The sequence below is a fragment of the Chaetodon trifascialis genome, chromosome 5 (genome assembly GCF_039877785.1).
Source record: "Chaetodon trifascialis isolate fChaTrf1 chromosome 5, fChaTrf1.hap1, whole genome shotgun sequence".
NCBI classification, from domain to species: Eukaryota; Metazoa; Chordata; class Actinopteri; order Chaetodontiformes; family Chaetodontidae; genus Chaetodon; species Chaetodon trifascialis.
In genome coordinates, this window is record NC_092060.1 from 28,448,655 (window position 1) to 28,472,701 (window position 24,047).

At 44.5% G+C, this 24,047-nt stretch overlaps 1 protein-coding gene across 1 annotated transcript in view; it reads right to left on the minus strand.

Moving 5' to 3' along the window:
* The window catches only part of htr4 (5-hydroxytryptamine receptor 4), a 141,560-nt gene that overhangs the window by 41,152 nt on the left and 76,361 nt on the right, over positions 1-24,047 (minus strand). Inside the window, exons 4-6 of the mRNA XM_070962901.1 lie at positions 21,022-21,222; positions 6,270-6,423; positions 815-1,416 (exon numbers count right to left, since the gene is read on the minus strand). Of these exons, the coding sequence (XP_070819002.1) occupies positions 815-1,416; positions 6,270-6,423; positions 21,022-21,222 (957 nt within the window). The remainder of the gene's footprint in view (positions 1-814; positions 1,417-6,269; positions 6,424-21,021; positions 21,223-24,047) is intronic.

The window sequence follows — 24,047 nt, forward strand, 5'->3', positions numbered from 1 at the left end:
ATAAATCAGGTTTTATCACAATGAGCTGTTGCTACTTGCCATTTGACCCCAGCGAACGCTGTTCAGGAAACGTTAATTACTGCACGCAGGGCAGATGAACGATAACCGCTCCCTCTGTTTTCTGTGAGACTGCTGCTGCGACGTCCGTGTGCGGAAATTATGAGGAGGTCACAGTTTAAGTAGATAAAACAACAAAAACTGCAAACCGTGGAGAATTAATAGCTGAAATGTGTTAAGACGGCTGCAGCTGCTGTTGGGGTTGAAAAAGCTCATATTTACAGAGCAAAGGAGTGAAAGTGCGAGGAAAAAGTTAGAATGTCACAAGAAAATAATATAACATGGTCCGGGTGAATACTTCTGATTGGCTGCAGAGCGTCCATTATCAGGAATGAACTGACTATATGTAAAGAATATAAAGAAGAAAGAAAGAGAAACGGAAAAGAAAAGGGAGAAACGGCAGAAAACAGGAGAATTAAATCAAATAGAAGATGGAAAAGATGGTGGCTGCAGACAACTCGACATTAGAAATAAATTATTTACCGGAGGAGGGAAAGTTTCTGTTGCATAAGAACGTTATGGGATGGTCATGACTGCTCCAGGTATTAGTCAAACCCTCAGAGTCACGGCTTGTGAAAAAGGTAAAGTTTTCATTGCAAAACGCGTGAAAGTAAAAATAAATATTTTTCTTTGGTGAGCAGCCATGATCCCCGAGCATCACATGGTTCATGATGGTTGTCCTGATACTGAACATCTCATCGTGCGTTATCTCTTACTTATCTCTTCCAGACCCAAACACTCGAAAGCTTTCACTTACTTGAGCACGTGTGTGGAGCCGTTGATCTGCGTGGCTGTGCAGGGAGCGCCAGACCCCAGGATGGACGGCCTGCGGTACCTCTTCCTCCCACAGCAGAGGATGATGAGGAAGGCACGGCGGAAGGACTTGTTGAGGAAGGCGTAGAGGATGGGGTTCAGCATGGAGTTGATGTAGCCCAGCCACAGGCAGGCCGCCCACAGCTTGTCTGGCACTGTGTAGTCTATAAAGGGGTCCACCACATTGGTGACGAAGAACGGCGCCCAGCAGAGGCAGAAACAGCCCATGATGATGCACAGAGTCTTTGCTGCCTTAGTTTCTGTCCGCATACGGTGGTTGCGTTGATGGTCAGCAGAGTCTGATGTGGTACCGGCGCCGACGGCAGAAGTTCCAGGCGCGCTGACGCCGGCTCCTCCCGCCCGCTGCAGCATGCTGATCTGCAGGGCATGTGCGCGGGCCGTGACGTAGATCCTCTGGTAGGCCAGCACCATGAGGACCAGAGGGATGTAGAAGGCCACCACAGAGCAGGTGAGGGCATATGGCTTGTTGACCATGAAGACACAGGATGTGGAGTTGCTGCCCTCGCTGTGGCGCCTCTGCTCAATCTGGTAAAAGAGGTCAGATCATAGAGGACAGTTAGCCAAACTTCGTCTGTAGTATCAGCTGAAGCTGTGATTATTTCATAAATAATAAGAGGAAATCCTCATGATAAAAGTAAACTGCAGACATTTCACTGTATCGACAGCCGGTCCGGTGGAATCAAGCTGTTACTACTAGTGCCACTGAGACTCAAATGCTGGTCTGAGGATGGCGTCAGAGGAAAGACCCTGACCTACGGTGGCCAATTTGGGACGTTGCATACACAGCTGGTCAGGCTCAGCTCAACATTATCAAACTCGGTCAGTCAGTTGAAGCTGAACGTCATCAGCCTGAGCTGTACTGCTCGCTGACAGTTAGCATTTTCACCTGCTAACATGCTAACATGAGCCACAGGCTGAGTCTGAGAGGATCTAAAATGACTAACAGGAAATCTCTCTTAGATCAAGTCAGTGGAGAAGGACTGGATACTGGCCATATATGTGATTTTCCTTCTAATTTAAGACATCACCATCGTGAAGCCACACTGATTGGTCAGCTCCAATCTGATTATAAAAAAGGAAACTGTAATACACTGAGGTGCCAGCTGCCACCGAAAGTAATCCGAGTACTGTAGTGTATTCACAAACTGCCTTTATCCTGTTCTTGGCTGACAGAATCGGATGAACAAAATGTGTTATTTCATGCCCTGAAACAGATTAAGTCATGCACGAGTGACTCACACACATGCACACTGGCACGCACACAGTTTAAGCAAAAAGGTGGAATTTAGCGAATACGCAGTTTGTAGATATAATCTGCCGGACAGCTCTGCCCTGCTACGCCTCCACACTCCACTGTGAATCCCACGCTCTCCTCCGCTGAGCCTCCGTGGTGAAAGGGGAACACAGCTCCTGAGGGAGAGGGAGGCTCCGCACGTCACCATTAATCACAGTGAGGTCCCATCCCGCTTCTTCATCCGCTATCATCTTCATCTCAGCGGGAAACTACGGCTCAGGGCGACGAGATGAGTAATGCTGAGGCCAATCCATATCTCTGCAAGGCCAGGCTGCTGCACGTGTGAAGCCGAGCCGCTCTTATGAACGGCCCGACGTGTTTAAGTGTAACACGGTGAGCGGGAGCGTTAAGGTTACCTGTCCTGCTGCATGAATGCACACAATGATAAGAGTAAAGTTGAAGGACAAAATATATATATTTTATCTGTGCTTCATGCAGGTGCACTTCACACAGCTGCTCCTCAGTCCTCTTCTGCGAGATCCTGATTTATTCCACAGAAGTCCTGCCAAAGGAGCCCTGAAAACCGATTCTCCGTTAATCTTCTGAGCCGTGGAAGAACAAAAAAACGCCTTCAATGAAAACACCGTAGCATTTTTTATGAATCATCTGGAAAATGATATGGATGTTGTTCCAAACCTCTTTGAAGTCTTTAGATGCAACACGTGGGGAATTCTTTACACCGCATCAACGTCAAGTGATCGCTAATTAGCTGAGCACGCCACGACGCAGAAACACTGTAATAAGGAACGAGCGGACGGCTGAAGGTGTTATTTTAAGATCTGTTTAAGGACATTAACGCCAACTTCAGGCAAAAATATAAAATCAAAGTACCCTGTGAAAATGAATTTGTTTACTTGGTCCATCTGATTTTAAACTGAATGTCAGAAACAGGAAACTGTTCATTAAAGCCATTAATCAGCTGAATACAAAGAAACTCACTAATAGCTTTGATCTGAAAACTGAAATGGCTCAAAAAAATATTTTATTATTTTATGACAAGCTGAATAAAAAGCTTCTGCTTCTCTCACTCAACACCCAAACGCACCATCACTTCATATCTGTCACACTGCATGTTATCGTGTACTTTTGCTGATGAGTACTAGTACTCACTTGCAGTAGTATTGTATTAATTGCATTTTCTACAGTATACTGCTCATATTTTGAACTCCACTGCTTACATGTGGTACTTTTTATCGCTGATATTTTACATTTCTATCTCATTACTGCCTTATTTATTCTTTGTGATTATGTGTGAGGCTTAAATACAATAAAGTCCTACTTAGATATTTTAATTAAGCAGTGATACCACAATGTAAAAATACTCTGTCACTATGAGAACATAATACACATTACCTGACTGGATTTTAATTATTGATCTGTGTGTTTTCACTCTGACGTTGCAGGCTGTATCGGTGGGACTCATTTAAACTGATTGATTGCATTTCCCTCCAGGGATCAATAGTCAAAGGTTCTTATCTTAACCTATAACAGATCATAATCTATTTGTTGATTATATTTGTTTCATTCATCTGAAACTGCAAAGCAAGCAGAAACTGAAGTTATCAAATGGAGTAAAAAGGACGACAGAGGAGCGAAAATGGAAATATTTAAGTAAAGTACAGTTACTTTGAAACTGTACTTGTAGTGACAGTGATTGATTAAATGTACTTTGTTGCTTTCCACCACTGAAAATCTCACTTTTCAATCATCTCCTGGTATGAAATCGTCAGCGCGGCCGACTGTAAACACAGAAAGTGGAGTGATGTGAGTCCAACAAGGCCTTAAAAGCAACAGGAAGCAGTAAAAATACACAGTGGTGTGTATTTGTGGCTGCACCTGACTTCTGGTTGTTGAGTTCTGGAGCTGCACGCTGTGCCAGGACTGACTGACTACTCAGAATATTCAGCAGCTCTAATTAGACCCAAAGAGAGACGCCGCCACCGCCGCTGCTCAGAGTGCTAACGTTAGCCTGCTGTCGTGCTGTAACTTCTGTGTGTGTGTGTGTGTGTGTGTGTGTGTGTGTGTGTGTGTGTGTGTGTGTGTGTGTGTGTGTGTGTGTGTGTGTGTGTGTGTTAGAAAGACAGGAAGCCAAAGATGTGTGTGTCATGTGTGTCACTGCCAACACTGCCAAAAAATGAATCAGTCAGTCCTCCTGCTCTCAGTCAGCTCGGAAGTAACTCTCAAAGGCAGACAGGGGCGAGCGAGGTTAGTAGTGGCTGGGGACTCTCTCTCTCTCCTCTTTGTCACTGTCTGCACACCTGTCTGTCTCTCTCCGTCCTCCTCTTTCTGCCTGTCTCTCCTCTTTGTCTCTCCTCCTCTTTCTGCGTGCTTGTCTCTCCTCCTCTTTCCATCTGTCTGTCTCTGTCATCCTCTTTCTGTCTCTCTCTCCTCCCCTCTTTCTATCTGTCTGTCTCTGACTCTTTCTGTCTGTCTCTCGTCTTTGTGTCTCTTCTCCTCTTTCTGTCTCTCTCTCCTCCCCTCTTTCTATCTGTCTGTCTCTGTCATCCTCTTTCTGTCTCTCTCTCCTCCCCTCTTTCTATCTGTCTGTCTCTGTCTGACTCTTTCTGCCTGTCTCTCGTCTTTGTGTCTCTTCTCCTCTTTCTGTCTCTCTCTCCTCCCCTCTTTCTATCTGTCTGTCTCTGTCTGACTCTTTCTGTCTGTCTCTCGTCTGTGTGTCTCTTCTCCTCTTCTTGTCTGTCTATCCTCCTCTGTCTGTCTCTCTGCTTTATTCTTTTGCTCATGTCACTCACTTCGTCTCATCACATGCTGAATATCATATCATGTTTATATTTTTTGTTGTACAAACTGCTTCAAAATAAAAGCATATAAGGAAAAATATCAGAGGTGGAAAGTGAAAAACATAAAAATGACAAAATGGGAGGAACAAAGTGAATTGGATTATCGGAGTGTCGTGCAGCGTCTGATAGCTCATCACTAAACCTTCAGACTGAATTCCTGGCAGTCAGTGGACGGAGGCCAGCACTGGAGGAATCGGCTCCGTGTGCTTCGTCTTTGTTATAAGACGAGCCGCAGCCAGTTTCAACCATCTGCATCAGCTGCTTGGCTGAGACAAGACTAGAATGAGTTACAGTAATCCAGTCCTGAAGACACAGCGTGGATTCATTTTTCTGCGCTTCCAAACGATAAAAGTCTGATTGAAGACACTTCTCGAGGTCTTTGGAGCTCTCTGAGATCAATGGACTGGATGTCTTTTTGTTATTCTGCTGCACGTACTCGGCATCATGCGGCGGAAGCAGCTGTTGTTTGGATTCTAATTCAGTCGTTCCTTTATGGCTTGTGACGCCCTGAAACAAATCAATACCTTGCGACCCCTTTGATACGAGTTAGGAGCAGCTCACACTGACTTTTCCTCCTTGTTTTCTTTAATATGAAGAACTTTTAGAGGCCTGAGGGGAATAAAGTACCCATTTTTCAACAAGACAAAGTCAAAATTTATACAAAAAAACTTTATTCTTCTTCCCATCTTTCTCACTGGATGCCTGCTGAAGGAAGGAGATGTGTTCAGAAACACCTTGTGTACCATTTCCAAAGTCAAGAATGAACCTTAAACTCAATATTTGTCTATTTTACACCTTCAACCAACCTGTCTCCCCCTCACATTAATCCCAGCTCTCTTCTCACACCCTCGCATTTATCCTTTGACTCCTCATCCCTCTCAGCCACTCGAGCACTGACTCGCCCATTCAGGAATAACTCGACTCCACGTCCGTGCTGTCGTGGCCTTGTCCTCCTGTCTCTCTGTTTGACATGTTGATGTTGTTCCCATAGCATCGAGCACTTCCTCCTCCTTTGTAAACAACATGCCCCAAATTTGTTTCTCAGCACATGTGGAGGCTAATTGCTTTGTGTTGATGTAAAACATGTTTTGCTCTACTTTTCTTTTTCTCCCCTGCAGGAAACTCCACTTTTCACTTCACAGCAGTGTGTTACCATCATAAACTTGCATATCCTGTGGAGATACAAAGTAATTTTGGCTTCATCTCCATCCAACCCAGACTCCTGAGTGGATTTCCCCTGGCTAACACACACACGCACAAACATGCACACACACTCCAGTGCTCACCAGGTGGTCGATGCCGATGCTGTTCCAGCCTTGCATGATGGGCAGGAAAGAGATGAAGGTGGGAATAACCCAGCAGCCGCCGATCATTAGAGCCACTCGCATGGGCGTCATTTTGTTCCGGTAGACCAGAGGCTGGCAGCAGATAGCGTAGTACCTGCAGACGGAGGACAGGAATGAGACAACTGATCAACTCGTCCAGCTCTTTGCTAAACTTTTTCCAGAAGTTAGAGGCATTTCTGTTCAGCTCTAGGTCACAAATCCCCTCTAAAATTCTGTCATTTGGATGTTTTCTTTGGGCATTTTTCTTACAAACTTGCACTAATTGAACAGCATCAGAGATTTCAAGTCATGCATCACCAAAACACAAGACACAGCTGATGTTTGTTCATTTCTGGTGTTTTCTGCAGTCACTCAGCCCCTCTGCTCTCTGAGTCTTTGGGAGAGGGTAACCACAAATCACTGAGCACGAGAACATTTTCAAAATCAAACGTCTCCCTCGCTTTCTCTTCTTCTTCTTCTCAGTCTTCCTCTCAATCCCTCTCTCTATTGCACCTCTCTCTGTTTTATCATCTCTCACTCGTCTATTTTAATTCCACTCTTCCTCCTTCTTCCTTCACTCTCTTTCCTTTAATCTCCACCTTTCACTACTTTGTATCCCATTTTTACAAAACAAGCAGTTCTTCTGCCTGCTCTTATTTCTACAGTTTATCTGATATCTGAAAGTAAAGTAAAAGATGAGAGGAAGTAAACAGCTGTCCTGCCGCCCTCATCATCATCATCATCATCATCATCATCATCATCTCCATCAGTGGACTCCTCTCGACTGTCGGTCAGTGATTTGTTCGTTTCTGCTTTGCTGCTCGTTAACGTTGTCTGTCTGCAGCGTCCCATCTCTCGTCCTTCCAGTGACGGCCGGAGGAGCTGCTTCCAGATGCACTCTGTCAGGTGGTCAATCTGCTGCTGTGCTAACTTTTTAGGGCCACTTTTAAGCCTGCAGGCGACCGTTTGATGATCCAAACATATTTTTTTGTGGAGGATTCCTTTAAAGAACATTTAAAGCCAACAGATTCACTCACTCTGACCCAGATCTGTCTCTTCCATTGTCCACTTTCTTCCCTCTGCTTTTATTTCTGGTGCTGCCTGCTATCTTTCTCTCTTTGATGCCAAAAAGCCGAGCTTGGATTTGAACGCCCTTTGTCTTTTCAAATGAGTGAGACACACTGGATTTTGTTTCCAGTGATCCTGAACGAGCACCTTTTAATTCATATTAATCTTTGTGCATATCTACATCTGCCTCGCTTTACTGTGACTACTTAACACACACACTTACTGGCAACAAAGTCAGAGCGGATGTGTGTGTGTCCTTGAGTGTGTGTGAGCATGATATCAAACACTGCAGCAGGAATTCCCAGAATGCTGTGGGACAGCGATATCGCTAAAGCGACTCTGGTGCTAAACTGGATGAATGGAATCGCAAAGATGACAGAGAAAAGCTATGAATGAGTGCAGGGAGAGGGAGAAGGAGCGATGAAGAAGGAAGAGAGGAAGAAGAGACAGGCAAGAAGAGGAAAAGAGGAAGAGAGGAAAGGATGGAAGAGGAATAGGAGGAATGAAACAGGCGATAAGAAAAGAGAGAGTGGGGAAAAGAGGTGAAGAAGAAGAGGAAGGCAGGAAACAGAAAAGGAGGAAGAGGAGGATCATAAACAGAACGGGTGTCAGAAAACAGAGAGAGAGAAAGAGAGAGAGACAGAGATTAATCCCTTTATAGAAAAGGTCAAATGACAGATGCTGCATTGTTTACTGTAACAAATCCTCCACATCTGCAATTTTACCTGGCCTGGTCAATGACTCTGTGTGTGTGTGTGTGTGTGTGTGTGTGTGTGTGTGTGTGTGTGTGTGTGTGTGTGTGTGTGTGTGTGTGTGTGTGTGTGTGTGTGTATGTGTGTGTAGTCACAGAGTTCAGACCTGTTCCAGTGTGATAGGAAACAGATGAGGTCGACCAACCGAGCCACTCAGACCTCCATTACCCCCTAACCTGATGTGTCTACGTGTGTGTCTACGTGTGTGTGTGTGTGTGTGTGTGTGCCTGTGTGCTCCTGTGTGTATTTGCCGATGTGTGGCTTTGCATTGTGTGCCTCAACTGATCTGTGTTTATTAGCTTCACTTCTTGATTGTTATTGTGAAACACTAACATCAATAAATCTGATTAACTTTTTCATTTCGTTCAAAGGTTTTCATCCTTGAAATCTGCATTTTAATGCTTTTTTTTGCTGTTTCAATGTTTGAATGCATTTTGTAAAGTACTTTGAATTGTTGTTGGATGATCTAATAACAATGATCATGGTATACAAATAACACCCCCCCCCCCAAAACCAAGAGGAGAAAGAGGGAGCTGTGCATTAAGTACAGTCTTCACGCTCACACGCGTTATCGGAGTGTAGGGCCTTTAAATGGTGAAGAAGTTTCTGGATGACAAACTGGAGTTATTCCCCCTCTTGAAGCTTTTCGGCTTTTACCGCACTGTTTTGCTTTTGGGGCACATGAACTGGACGGTTCAGTCGCAGCGCTCTGATCAAACCCATTCCCAGCAGAAGCAGCAGGCAGCTGTTTCCAGCTAACACACTAATAATCACTGTATGCAACCTGCCCAGCTCCAAACAGCAGAGAGACAAAGTTAGAAACTACAGCAGCTGCTGGACAAAGTTGGACATCAAGCGGTTAAAGAGCCAGATCTCTTTGACAGGAGTTGGCACAGACCAAACCAGAGCTAAAAAAAGCCAACACTGGACTGGTAGGTGGACACAAACTGGACTCCAGATGAATGCTAATGTCACTGTGTGCGTGCTGGATGTGTAAACTGTCAGCTTCAGAGCTGTTTGTCTCTTTGCTTGTTTTCTGTCCAACTGTGCTCAGAAAGTCAATCAATGCGGCTTTAAAAACACTCTTATTCAAACACTTGATTAATCAGAAGAGTTTAATCACGTAATAATCAATGCTGTGGCTGCAGCTTTCCTCTGACTGTCTAACTCAGACTCGTCCTCTGCCTCTCTGTAACCTTTGCTGGTCGTCGGAGGGTTGACTGAATACTGTGCTCTGCCGCAGCAGTATTAAAGCTAAACCATCGTCGCCCACTGTTGATATTTTGCAGTCTCCCCTGCTATGTCCTACCTCATTACCTACTCGCGGTGCGTGGCATTTCAGCTCCCTCAGTAATTTGGAGTGGCTGTGTATGCTGTGTGTGGTCTGCATGTGCTGTGGCATTAAAAAAAGGTCAAGAGACCCTTTCTGTTTGAGTTGCCAAAATAGTTGTGTTAAAAGGTTGCAAATGGATTCTTTAAGTGTGGATGTGGAGGTCTGAATGACACAACACCCCCACTGGGTCTCCAGCACAAGTCCGTCCACACATGCACAAAAGCACAGTGTGCACGCACACACCCAGATGTTTACATGCATACAATAGTACACACAGAGGCACACAAACACCCTCACACACGTCAACCTGAGGAAGATTAGACGTATGCACAGCTGAGAGACATTTCATACGAACATTATTTTCAGTATATGGAGGCCAGTTTCTGAGAACAGCAAAGCCTAAAGCACGCTGCTGCATTTCATGTTCATGCGGCGCTGCAGGACATTTGATCTTGTCTTCACCTTAAACATAAAGAGAAGGTTTACAAAAACAAAAAAAAATCAGTCAGCATGATTTTAGCTATGAAAATGAGCATAAGGTCTACACTGTAGAACGTGCAGGGACACAAACCGTTCCCTCATGAGGAAGCAGTCGGCAATGGCGGCGAGGAAAAACTTCCTTTTAACAGGCAGAAACCTCAAACAGAACAAGGCTCTACAGGTGTGCAGCCACCTGCCTCGACTGGTTTAAAAGTCTCTGCTTCTCGTTAAGCATAATTAACAGAATATCTTAGTACAGTCATCAGTATCAACAGCTCTCAGGAGGAGGAGCTGGTGACATGAGTGTTTCAGCACAGTAAAAGACAGAAGTGTGAGGTTAGAAATGCCTGTGGGAACGACTGTGCGAACACATCTGGGTGTTTCTGGTCTGACAAATGAGGCGGTGATGGCGAAGGATAAACGAAACAGCTGATGCATTAAAAGCCTTCTATACTGTGCCTGAGCTAATGTTACGCTCCATTAACAGGTGACAGCAACACAAGAGTTTACAGTAGAATCAGAATCAGCTGAATTTAGGCTGATTCTGCGAGGAGACGCTCTCTGTAGCCGTCTCTGGTCTCTGGGGTGACTTGGACCATTACACACATTACAGAGCAGCCAGATCACTTTCAACATCATAATCCTGTTGGTCTGGGTTTTTTTAGTCCAGCTGATCAGACTGATTTGATCCACCTGGGGCGCCAGGTGGATGCAATTAACTGCATGTTGGGATGGAAGGCCAGCACCGCTCTGGTATTTGTCAAAACGGAGCTTCTTCTGTGCATTTCGGTCTTTTGTCCGCACACAAACGCAGTTTTAGGCCACTGAAAATGGAGCCTCTGGAAACTCCTTCCTGGGTGAAGATATGCAAAAGCTCTGATTGCAGAGTTGACAGCGTTTTTGAGTCATGCCTTCGTCACTACAGTCAGTCTCAGCCTCAAGAAACTGGCTCAAAATGTGACCTTTACTGACGCATGTCAAACACTTCATCACACTGACGACACAGTATTGACCCAGCTCGTCAGTCATCAGCATTTGCTCCCTTTCTTTCAAAAGACTTTAATCAATAGTGTCAGGTTTGGACGGTCAGTCTCACACAGAAAAGGAGAATAAAAAGGGGAATTAATGCAGGCACAGTAATAAAGTAAGAAGCCATTAATGAACAAAGCTTTCACTATGTTAGATTTAAACTGTAGAAACAAATAATTTTACCCCTAATAAAGCCCCCGCTGAGTGAACGCAGCAGAACTGTACATACCTTAATGTGTTCAGGAAAACATCTGCCTGTGAAGATCATGTGATATGACCAAAAGCTCCAGAAGAGCCACTGAGTGGACGAGTGCAAAGAGTCTTTTCTTCAGCCTTGGAGATCATACTGAAGTCATGCCAACCTACAGCGTCTATGTCTGTAGAATATGTCACAGACAGGAGAAGCTATGAGGGGAAAGCCGTATTTTCGTTCTGGTTCGCTCTCTGAATGAACAAGAATCATGTCGTCGTCGTCATTATTGATCGCCGCTCTCAAACAACACTCGGCGTGTGCGTGATGGCTGCCTCGCAGGCGTGTGGTGTGCACGCAGACGAGGTAGGTAGAGAGTCTCGGGCCTTAAGCGGTGCAAATTTCCAAACTGATTCCTAAATTTGATCAAATTACTAAAACCAAGAGACATGCAATGGACTCGAGACTCGTGGAGCCCGGGGGCGGCTATGGATCCTTCCTGCTCGACTTTAGGAGAATCAGGACCAGCAGAGCTTTGGATTCAAAGTTTACATTTTTGTCGAAATTAAATTAGCTGTTTTGAAAAAATCAAATCAAATAAAAAAAAAATTGGGATTGCTGATGAGTTTAGACTTGAGAACGCACTGGGAGGCTGTTAGCACACGTATACGTTCTATACTGTGATTTCCTCACAAACAGCCGACAAGGCAGCGTGCAGCTAACATAAACAAACAGGTTGTAGATCATTCAGTCAAAGAATCACTTGTTTGTAATCAAGTGAATATGAAAGCATGCAGTGATATCTGTGTGACTTGTTTTCCTCTCTCCCTGTCGCTTCGTGCAGCTCTCAGAGTTCCCGTGTCTCCGTCTAAATGCCTCTCGTGTGTGTTATCCTTTCCACTGAATGCCTTTGTGTTGGAGCATCCTCCTTGTGGCGGTTCTGGTATTTTTAGTCTTAATTCATCTCCATTCCGCCCTTTTCAGCATCTCCAGCTCATTGTGGATGAATGAGAAGCTTTATCCTGCAGCTGTTCACTTATTTCCTATGTTCTCTCACTTTCTCTCTGTTTTCTTCTCCATTTCCCTCCTTTTCTCTCGGCATCCATCTCTTTTCTTTCTCCTGCTGTCGCATACACAAGCGTATGTTGTCTGTTAGCCAAGTTCTTATAGCAGAACAACACCGGAGGCAACAGATGTTTCCTTTTCTGCGAGGATGAAGTGAAATGTTTCGAGCTGCCTCTTTTCTTCTGCCCTCTTTCAATCAGTGTTTCAGTGGTTTTATTTTGACCTCTGACCTGCCTCAAGGTGCGCTGAGGAGAAAGACTGACATGAGGAAAAGGTAAGAAGTCTGTCTCACAGCAGACACTGTGACATGTGACAGGACATGTCCTCATACTTAGACGAACGAATAGGTCGACTGCCAGACTATATAGCCAACTATATACAGTTGTTTTTTCATTATGTAACCTTTTTATAAAGTTATATCTTATCTTATCTTATCTTAGAGATATACCCGCTGCAGTCTATCAGACCTTTGTCGTCAGTTGGTTAACGCTGTGGAAGAGTCTAAATTTTTGAAGTTAAAATAAATCAACGTTGACTTTCGGACGGGACGTAAGCATCGCTCTACTGGTGGAAACTCCTGTGTTTGTCGATATGCAGACTTTCTTGCACTTTAAACGACGTCACCTGACTTCCTCCTTTGTTCCCATCATAATTACCGCGGCCACTAGAGGTCGCCGCCTCACAGTAACCATAAAAATGGGTTTGCAATGGCATACTTGCAGGATATACTGTATATGGATGTTTTTCTGGTGTTTGATGGCTGAATTCTAGAGCTGCTTTGATTTCAAGGTCCTGGTATCGTGCATGCTGGCTTACTGGGACTCTTGAACCTGATGCAGGATGTGAAATGAAGGGTCAAGTTTATTTGCAAAGCACCATTCAGACACAAGGGAATACAAAGTGCTTTACAAGGGCGTAGAAACACATTAACAATAAGACGGTTAGAGATAAAAGATCAAGTTCAGTTGAAGAGTGTGCCTACACGCCGTCTGCTGCAAATCTGACTGAACGGACTCTTATTGTAATCGATACAGCCGTCTATATGGGCCACTTAAGGGCTCATGTTTCATTCACACTATAAGAATGGAAACACAAAGCAAAGCGTGTTTTCACCCTGTATTCTTCTCTGTTTTGCATGTGTCTCTACAGTGAATGTGGATTCATCACTGCCTCCTGAAACCAAGGAGAAGCTCACAACAGCGATGTTTCCAATGTCTGTGCGTCAAAGTGTCCTTGAGCAAGACGCCGAACCCACAGTTGCTCCTTAATTGTGTGCATGTGAAACAAAAAGTCGAATTCATGTAACGTAAATGATTTTTCCTCGGGGAAATAATCAGGAACATCTTGCTCAGATGCTCCCGAGCAGATGCGGCACCGAGAAGGAAAAAACTGAAAGATTAATTAAAAAAGAAATGTTGGTAAGCAAGTTTTTGGCACACAGGACGAGATGCCTGGCTGAGTCTCCTCAACAGCTGACCGAGTCAAACTGATTAAACGGCTCACTTTGAAGAAGATGGCTGCCACCGCCGCAAATATGGCAGACATCATTGATGTTTATGCCGTGTTGTGTTTCTGTAACGCTCCGTCAACGGCTCGACGGAGCGCCGGTTTCTGGGTCAGGACATATTTTCTACATACTGAATGCAGTGACAATGTTTGACAGCTGTGAAAAATAAATAAAATGGCAAAATGAGGGATGACAGTATTTACACGCAGGTATAAATGCACCAGAAATGTTTGTCATTTTTGTTTTTGAGTTTTTCTTTCCTGTAAATTCTTTTATGTTAAGGTTTCATATTGTTTCCTTCTGTGTTTATGCTCCTTCTCCTCCAGTGAACAGATGCTTCCCTTCAGAGAATCATAATATACTTGGAAATATGCTTTTTTTTGTTCCTGGTCTATTGTCTTGTTTTGTTTTATTCAAGATGCTGGAAGCAACAGATGACCTCAACAGCCGCCCTTACCTTCCCCTCTCCTCTTTCTCCAAAAGCGTAAACATGTTGGAAGTGATTTTTCCACCAGCGTTTCACTCCGTTGTCACCAGAAACTCTGAAACTTTTCTGTTTGTGTTGTAAGAGCAGCGCCGTCTTTTAAATCAGTCCAGCACATTCCCCTGCAGATTTGATTATCCTCTTAGTGGTGGTATTGATCATTTGTGAAAAATAAATTAATCTCTCAAATGAATAACATATTGATCCGCTGCTGTAAAGAACAACACAGTCTCCCTCTCAGAGAAGGTAACTAATTTAATGAAATTTATTGGGATAATGCGACACGTTCTCGTCCCAGGTCGTCAAATACAGACGCCATGTTGTCTGTGTGAGACAGTGACAGCGGCAAGGTGAGGCGGTGATAACATCCACTGTATTCCAGAAAAGATGACACACATGAATCATGTGTTTTAAAGGCGGGGGGAGGTCGGGGGAGTTTGGCATACTGACACTTTAAACCATCCGTTGAAAAACTACATCTCATGATCATCAAAAAGATCTCACCTGGCTGCATAATAACCACAACGCTGAAAAGTTGAATACTGAATATCACCTTTCCACTTTTGCCATCACAGCTTTTTTGCCCAGAGGTGCGGATCACAATCCTTTGCTTGATTCATGACGTCGAAACGCTGGTGAAGCGGTGAGGAGAGCAGCTTCACGCTTCAACGACACTCAGATAACAACGGTAGCTTCACTGTCCTCCATCAAAGCTCCTCTTTAAAGACAGCCAGGGACGCAGGAAGTCACACGAGGTGCTGCTTTCAGGTGCCGCTCATGAGGTCGGACCTCAGCTGAAAGGCTGCTTCTCTCGCCATCAGCGGCCAGAACGTAAAATGCAAAAAGCTGAAAGCCAAAGCTTTGACCTACAGAGGTGAGCGGACAAGTGACAGGCTTTTTATAGCGTGCCCAAAACCAATCACTCTGCCTCCACCTCAACTATTTAAACGTATTTGGCCGAAGAAGCTTAACCAGACTATTCTGTTCTACAGCAGCTGCCGCGCTGCTTGAAACACCCCCACAGAGAGCTGATTAGCAGGACGATGAAGTTGTTTCACAGATGTGAGCAGGGATTCTTCGCCTCGCTTCTGGGCATTTGGAGGGCGGTAAGTGCAGGAGGGAGAGATTCTTTGTTCAGTATCTCCGCTCTGGCTTTCTCAAAAGGTCAGGCATTAGAAACTTCTTTTTCACTTTCTGTCAAACTTTCTGTTGTCTGTACAGCCTCTCTGACCTCAAGGCTGCCAGTAAGTGCCGACACGCCGTGAACACAAAGATTCAAAACACTTCGAGCTCCACATGACGCCCAAAAAATGCCCTTTTCATGTCGGCGGTTCAGGGAAAATGAATTTGCAGATCGTAACGCAGTGGAGCCCGGGAAGCATCCTTGAGGAACACTTTCATAAAGGTTTCATGAATACTGATGGATGAATGCACGCTTCAGAAGTTCCTAACGTGGAGAGTTCATCAGGATTTCACTTTCCTACAAAGGAAATCCAATAAACACAACAATGCAATCGTGTGATTTCTTCCCCTTCCTCTTCTTCACACTGTGAGTTCAGTGTAACTCTGAGTCGCAGCTTCTACTGACCTCTGTCGCTGCTGTTGTGATATTTCTGTTTGCTGCTGAAGGCAACGGCTTTTTCTGTGAATGGGAGTCTGTGAGTTAAAATAAACTGAACTGCTAAGTACTGTTGCGACAGCTTGTGCTCATTCAGAGACTGTTTAAAGAGCTAACAGGCAGCTTCTGACACAAAACTGTTTGCACTGTTGCTGCTGGCCCAAAATCTCAAACTGTCTGGGGAAATCAAGGCCTGTTTCCTTCCCTGCATGGTCGAGGTGGCCTCACCTGAGGCTCTTAACCCTTGTTGTTCCACGGAGCAACTCTGCGGCTCTAATTAGTGTGTTTCGCCCTGACTTGGGTCTCTGGGGAAGCACTGCCTCTCAGGCCTCTTTCATTAGGACTGACAGAGCTAAGACCTGACCACGGCCTGAACATGAACCATGAACAGATGAGCAGCCTGAGAGCTTCTGCCCTCAGGGGCTCAGTTAAAGAAGCAGGTTTTGGCTCCTTAGCTGATAAATCATCTGTACTTTACCATTTTGCTGACTATTTCGGATTCACGCCACACAGTTCTAGATATTTTGATATATTCTTCTTACAGGCACCCATCGGTTCATTTCTATTCCATTCACTTTTGTGCAGTATGGAAATCAATTAGCAGTCTCTTGAAACTTGCTGGAGTTGCATAAACCGTGCAAGGGTGAAATCCCGATTGGGGACTGGGTTGGATTTGTCACTTTCCAGTTTCGCTTTTGATAATGTTCTCACGTCTTGCAGCCGTATTCCACATAAGAGAAGCTTTGAGTTGATAGAAATCATAACATGCTCATCAGCGTCAGTTCCCACAGTGTGCTTGCAGCAGATGAGCAGGAACGAGGGTTAAACAGGTTTTCTTTCCCCTGGGTTTCATCACTAAGGTGACACAGATGTCGGCCTCCCCTTCTGGTCAATCAAACTTGTTGAAGCCTGAGAAAAAGATGTGCAAACACCACTCAAACTACTTAAACTCCACTGCACGTTTTTCAGAAAAAAAAAAAATCCATATTTTAATTTAGAACTGATCAATCAAAAGTCCAGGACCGTCTTCCATGCAGCGCAGATACAAGTACGGCATTATCTATCAAGTCCTCGGTCGTTTAAGTCTGTGGATGTGATTTTGAGTGGGGTTAATAATGCAGCCTGCATAACATTATCTCTCTAATGTAACGCTGACACTTAATTTCCAGTGTGAGGGATCATAACTCCAGCAGGTTTCAGGAGGCAGATATATATCAGTGAACATCAATGGCTGCCTTGAACAGTTACTGTACAGAGTTCAGCGAACGCTTTCTGTTCAAATAAGGTTGAAACAGGTCTTTGCATGAAAACAAGCTCTTTTCTTCTTGCTACTCTGAATCCATAATTATTTGTTTGTGTGTTGCGGTGATAGCATTTATCTCACCCTGGCAGATGAACTCAAAGCAGAGAGGCAGTTACGGCTCTCAGTTAATCCAGTGTTAAATCTGCCAACGCGTGTTTTAATCTTCAGTGCCTTTGTTTCTGTTGTTCTGCAGAATGTGAGTGTTTTTATGTGTTTGCTGAACATTTGAAACATGCAGCAGAACACACACACTGCAAACACACACGCTGACTGAAGCAGTTAATCTGGGCTTTGTACCGAATGGGACTCCAGACTCTCTCTTACATTTTGCTGTGACTGACTGACACTTTCATTAATTCTCGGTGTCATCCTGCAGTCTGACGGGACTTTCACTCAGTCTGTCGCTTTTAATACAACCACAGACGTGATCTCAAACGGCCCGACAACACGTAATTACAGCTTGACGCTTTACAAGCTTCTCAACACGTGGAAGTAAAACACTGAGCTGATGATCCAGATGCTACTTAACTACACCTGTTCCTAAAATACTTTTAATCATCCATCACATTACCAGAGCCCTGTTTTAGTTAGACATTAGCTCACATTATCCGGCATCTTAGAAAAGCTGCATGTGGTGTGTGACTCATATATCGACAGCTACTCATCTGTGAGGACAGAAACGTTGTACAATAAAGTGTACTTTAATTAACCCAATTATGCATTAAGTATCTTGTAGACGCATCAATTTTGTGCAATTTTATTTTAATTGAAAATAAAATGTTTCTGAAAAAGGCTTTCAGGTTATTGAGACCTAATACTCTGCTGTTTATTGCTCAGTGGGTATCTTAATATCATTACAGGGGCTTTCTTCTCAGAATAAGAACATATGAGCAGACATGCGCTTTATCAGCAGCAAGCAGTTAAAAAAGGGAAAGGTGAAGCTCGGGCAACATTGTTCTTGAGAGCAACATCCAAATCAACAAAAGAAGGAGGCAATTAAAGTAAGTGGAGGGGGAGAAACAGTCGATGGGAGATATGATATGATTCACTGGGGACAGGGGGAACTTGGGTGTAATGAAGGGTGATTGCCGCCAATATAAACTGGAAATGGAAGTCTCGAGAAGGCGGAGGCAGCTGAACGTGGAGGCAGCTGTATGTATAAAAGAGCACAAAGCTCCTCTGGCCAGATAATTGAATGAAGAGGCCATTTCCCCCTGCACTGTTGCTGAGCTTTGCATCTTTGGTTTGTCTAATTTGGAAAATTGTCTTGTGTTTGTGGCTCCATGAGTGTCCACAGGATGGAACTCAGTTTAGCAGAATAGACGGTCTATAACAACCGTACACGCCGCAGTGAGAGGTCACAGAGGTTCTCCTTGCATTCCTCCAGTTTGTTCTCTCTGGTCTTATTGAGGACACATCATTACTACATAATAAACAGTAAAATGCACAAGCACAATCTTCAATCAGTATCCTGCGAGCATGGTGCCAGTATCCCCCAGCGGCTCTTGTTTTACTTGACAAGTTCCTAAGACTACATTCAGTGTATAAATCCTTAATGGCCGATACATTTTTCATGAACTCTGACTTTCAGAAACTTCTCACACATAAAGTTTCTTCAGGATTATTTACTCCCTCTGTGTTTTCAGGGCTTACAATATTGGAGCATGTTTGAAAAGTCACTGCACACAAATCAGTATGAGAGGTGAACAGCCAGTGATAAGACTGTTGCTCACACCTGTCTCAGCCTGGGCATTGTCAGGTGGAGCTGAGGTTTAATCCGGCTGTCTGCATGATAAGGCTCACCCTGTCTGGTCTGATTCTCTCACATCGCAGGCTGCCATCCTCACCAACCAACCGCATTAAGTGAGCAACACAGAACAGAAACTTTCCAACTAAGTCACAGTTTGTTTTCTCTGCAGCAGGCTCAACATATCCTCAAGAGGACAAGTAAAGATTTGCATCTGTAACCAAAACGACTTTACAGCTTTACGACAATATATCTGATTCATGCAATATCCTTTCCAGCATGCAGGGACTTTACAACAGATGCTTGACTACAGCTGTCAGAGATGACGAGCAGAGCTGTCCCAGAGTGCAGCATAAAGTTAGCCAGCAAGCTAACGACCGCAGAAAGTGTAAAGTCATGAGCTACGTGGTGACAGAGCTGGCAGGCTAAACCGGCTAAGATGCTAAACGAGCAAGCGAGCTAACTAACGAGCAAGTGATGTCAACTTGATCACTTGCAGTCCTCACAGTTCCTCCTGAAGTGCACTGAAGGCACGGGAGGAGCTGCTTTCTGTCGATGAAGCTGTAGCGTTTCCTGCCAACGTTCACAGACTTCATGAACCGATGGTACCTGCTGAAAAGAGCGAGTGGCTGCAAACAGCTCTGGAGTTTGCTCGCCAGTTCGCCTGCTTGCTGCAGGAGCGCTCAGGTCAGGTCGTAGGTTAGTTCACTTCCACCAAGAGTGAACCGATAAGAATAAGCCTCATTTACACTCATACTCTTTAAGCAGCATGTGTACGGACTCCAAGCAGCCTGACGGAGGAACTTTCGCAGCGCTCTCCTCCTCAGTTTGAATCGTCTGTCTTGTTTGTGCTGCAGCGCTGGAATTTGTCAGGTGCTGTAAATGCCAAAGTGTTTTTTTCCCCTCTGTGTTGAAATGAATTCCATCAGTCTGGCCACAGAGGCAATAAAAAGAAGTCCTCCAGTCTGCGTCCTCACACAATCTGTGCCATCGGTCTGGAAGTCCTCTCCCTCGTCAAACAGAAACGCGTTGCTTCAATGAGATGATATCAAACTGCACTCTGCCATGACTCAGCCTTAAATATGCCTCAGCCCTGTGATATTTTTTAAAGTGAGTTTTCTACTCATAAAGCTTTATCAGCTAACGAGAACAAGAATTTTAGGAGTTTATGGGCAACTTTTCAGTATTTCCGACCTTCTAGAAACCTCTCAACACCAGGGGGAGGTAGGAAATTACATCTGCTGTGGAGTTTGTAACAGACAGGACGGGCACTGTGAGCCTCGATGTACTGCAGATCCTGACCTCTAACCTCGAATAACTCACAACTACACAGCAAGTGTGATTCGATCTCTAAATCACTTCACTAACCCATTACAGGAGTGACAGCACTGTGTCACACACTGAGTTCCCTCGTGTGTCAAGGCCTCACGCCTGCTCGATGTAACGCTGCAGAAGAACTGTGTGTAATGTCAGTGTATTGTTTGGTTATATATCATTTTTGTAATATATCCATGCATTGATGCGTATGAGAAGTGTGATGTACGTGGCAGTGCTCATGGTGTTAAACCGACATCTGTGAGCGCTTCACTTCTCTTCAATTACAGTCGCTGGCGTCTGTCATTCAACCCCTGACAGGTGGTCAAAGGCAACGAGTTTTGTCTCAAGATTCAGCACACACAAGACCCACAAGACCTGCTTATCCTTTACAGGGTCGAAGGGGGCTGGAGCCACTCCAGAGGCGAGGAACCCCCTGGATAGGCTGCCAATCAATCACAGGGCTGACATATAGTTTACCACATTCACCTCTACAGGCAATTTAGAGTTGCCAATTAATCAGCATGTCTTTTCTGTGGGAGGAGGCCAGAGCAGGAAAAAACCTTTCAAATATGCAAAGGTCCACATGTGCAGGCAATAATATGCATTGCCTTTATTAATCCTCCCACTTCTGCAGTGCAATGAAGCCAAATATGAAATTTTTTGTGGCAAAGCATTTGAATTTTTAGAGATTTCGTAAATATTTTGTACAAATATTTCTCAAGATCGATCATTTTACACAGAGTGCAGATACACGATTGAGCATTACACGTCCAAACACGGCATGTTGAGCCTTAATCACCAGCAGAACAGGAAGTCTCACCTGTCCAGGGCGATGCAGCACAGGTGCAGTATGGACGCGGTGGTCAGCAGGACGTCCAGCGAGGTCCGGACCAGGCAGAAGGTCTCGCCGTAGATCCAGTGCTGGTGGACCAGCTCGATGGCGCCGAACGGCATCACCAGCACTGACACCAGCAAGTCGGCGAACGCCAGAGACACGATGAAGTAGTTGGTCTTGATTTTCCTGATGGAGGAAAGATCGAATCGTTTTAGAGACAGAACAGCGAAAATGCACTTTAGATTAACAAGTGTACATAATTGTTCTTGAGCAAACTGAGTCAAAATGTGAGTGAAACTGCATGAAAAAACACCAATAACAGCCATGTTTTTTGTTTTTGAGGGGGCCGTCGGTCCGGAGGCTGATGAAAAGCAATTATAGAAAAACAGTGAAACAGCTCATGAGAGGCTCCTGTAAGTATGAAAACAAAGAGCTGCAGTTTTTATTATGAATCGTGATGTAAAGGAAAAACTGAATGAATCAATTTAATTGAACAGTTTCAATTAAAACTCTCGGCATTGAAAACGAATATTGAGGTTGGTTTATTTTAGCTTTTTGTGTGATTTAATTGAACACTGAACACATCTGAACTCATTGCATTAGCTTTGCTCTAATAATTCTGAGGAATCACCACAACAACACATTTCTACTGACCGAAGTTCCACCTGTCGGTCATGTGATGACACCTGAGCAAGCTGCATTTACAAAAATCAGTGGTTTCACAGCGCTTGTATATTTCAAAGGGCGCATTTTCTTTCACATGAGTTTCCCAGTTTGACTGCTTGTGTTGTTGTGGTGCTGTAACGTGACCACAGGTGGAGGCTGCTCAAAAGAGGCCTGATGGATGTTTTCCTGCGCCTGAGCTCAGATCAAGACAACAACAGACAGGAAGTACTGCGTTCTCTGCCCCGAAGAAGAAGAGGAAGCTGCAGGTCTTTTAATCATCTGCTCCAGAGTGGCATGACCTGCACAGGGCCAGAGGACCGAGAGACTGAATTTCAGCCGTGCCTAGCAGATGATGTAAAAAGGTGGAAAGAGCTGGAAATCCACCCAAACAAACAAAGTTATAAGACAGCCCAACTCCAGGTTTGGCTTTTCCACCACATCCCTCCATCTTATATACCAAACTGAAATCCCCTCATTTCATGTTGCCGGTCCTGTTAACTGTTTGTCATTAGCTCCATGAGATTACTGCAGAAACGGGTGAACTTCAAGACTCTAAAGTTCACTTTGACCAAAGGCAAACAGACACAGGCGATGAAAAATTCAGCAAAGAGAAAAAAAGGAAATCAGATTTGAAACAAAATACTGCTTCCATTACTCACAAACAACAGTTTTCAGGAGAAAAGAACAACAACAGAGAAAAAGAGGGAAGAGGAATCATCCATCTTCACCTCACTGGAGAGGGAGGAGGAGGAGGAGGACGGGAGGAGGTGCTGACTTCTAAAAGTGAAAGAAAAGTCACCAAAAGCTCAACTCCTCTCAAACACACGCCAACTTGAAATGAGGTGAACGGCATTAAAACAGATTCATTCTGCAAATAAGTAAAACTCAGGGATACAAAGGAGGCAGAGGGGCTGAATCCACCTTGATTACTGCAGCCGGAGCCTGCAGAGTCTTTATCCCTTTATCTGTGATTAAAGGTGACTTTCTTCATGAGCACTACAGCTGTCACAGGCAAAGGTTGTCCTGCTGCTTTTAAGTGTAGATGAGACACAAACGTTACACTTTTTTAAAACTACCTTCTTTTATAGAAGTCTTTTTCTTTTTCATTTTAAATTTTACTTTTTGCAGAGTGGTTGACTGTGGGACGGACTGAACTGAGACACGAAGTCGCAGCTGCTGTGTGAAGGAGTATCGTGTATTTTCAGTCCAACTCGCTGAAGGCAGCGCGGAACGATGACCTGAACCAGGCTGTTAAGACAAACACAGACAGTCATTCTCACAGCAGCGCTTTCTTTAACAAACTCTCACATTCGTTTCACAAACACCGTCTGGGCCAATTTCACACTGCAGACCAACGCTGTTACTAACTATTAAATGTAGTTTTTACAGGATTGTGACCCATCATATCTCTAGCCTTTCCTATCTGCTGACACCAGTACCGATACGGTATCAAACAGACAGGCTGACCAGGTCGTCCTCACCAGAAAACGCCCATATACGTCGCCTGGGTTCGCCACTGCAACCCATATTTCTGTTTATTTTTAGGCAGCGACCTCTAGTGGTAATAGTTGTTATGATGGGAGCAGCGGAGGAAGTCAGGTGAAAATCCTTTTCCGCTAATGTGTCACTTAGTTTTCTATTTTTTTTCAGAGGTCTAAAATATCTCATCCACAGTTTCTCAGGTTCATTCAGCTGATGGGGCGTCAATACCGCCTTAAAAAAAACAAAACAAGCAATTTTACAATGCAGGCTGACATTTTCAGGTGTATCTCATGTTGTTTTTGCAGCATGAAGCCAATCACAGATTTAGATTTCATGAAACTTGTTTTAATTGATCTTGGAGGACTAGGGTAAGGCTTCATGCTGTGCTCCCATTGAGTTTTCCAAGTCAGAGTAATCAATTAATATCAGATGAATCGATGTAAGCCTTATTTATATGACCGGCGGCAGCAGGTACGATGGGTCAAATGGAGGCTGAACGTATTGTCACAGTGTTTGTGACAGCTCTGTCCCAGCTGGTCAGCTGACCGGTCGACTCATCAGTCAGACCAGCGATCAGGTCAGACAGAAATCCTGACGGGGAGGCAGTCGAACGGAGAATGATGAGATTTGGTCATTTCTCCTTTTCCTTCTCAGGTTAGGGACCACAGCAGCCAACAGCTAATCAGCGACAGAGTCGGTCAGCCTTGCCTCCTCGCTCTCCGCAGCGTGGACGGTCTGCGGTCTATAAATAGCTTCACTCAGAGCGAATGGCGTTGAGGGTTTTCCATCTGCCTGTCTCTAAGCCAAACAGCCCCTTAAAACAGGCTGTTAGCGCTGGAAACAACCAGCCGTCTGCTCCGCCC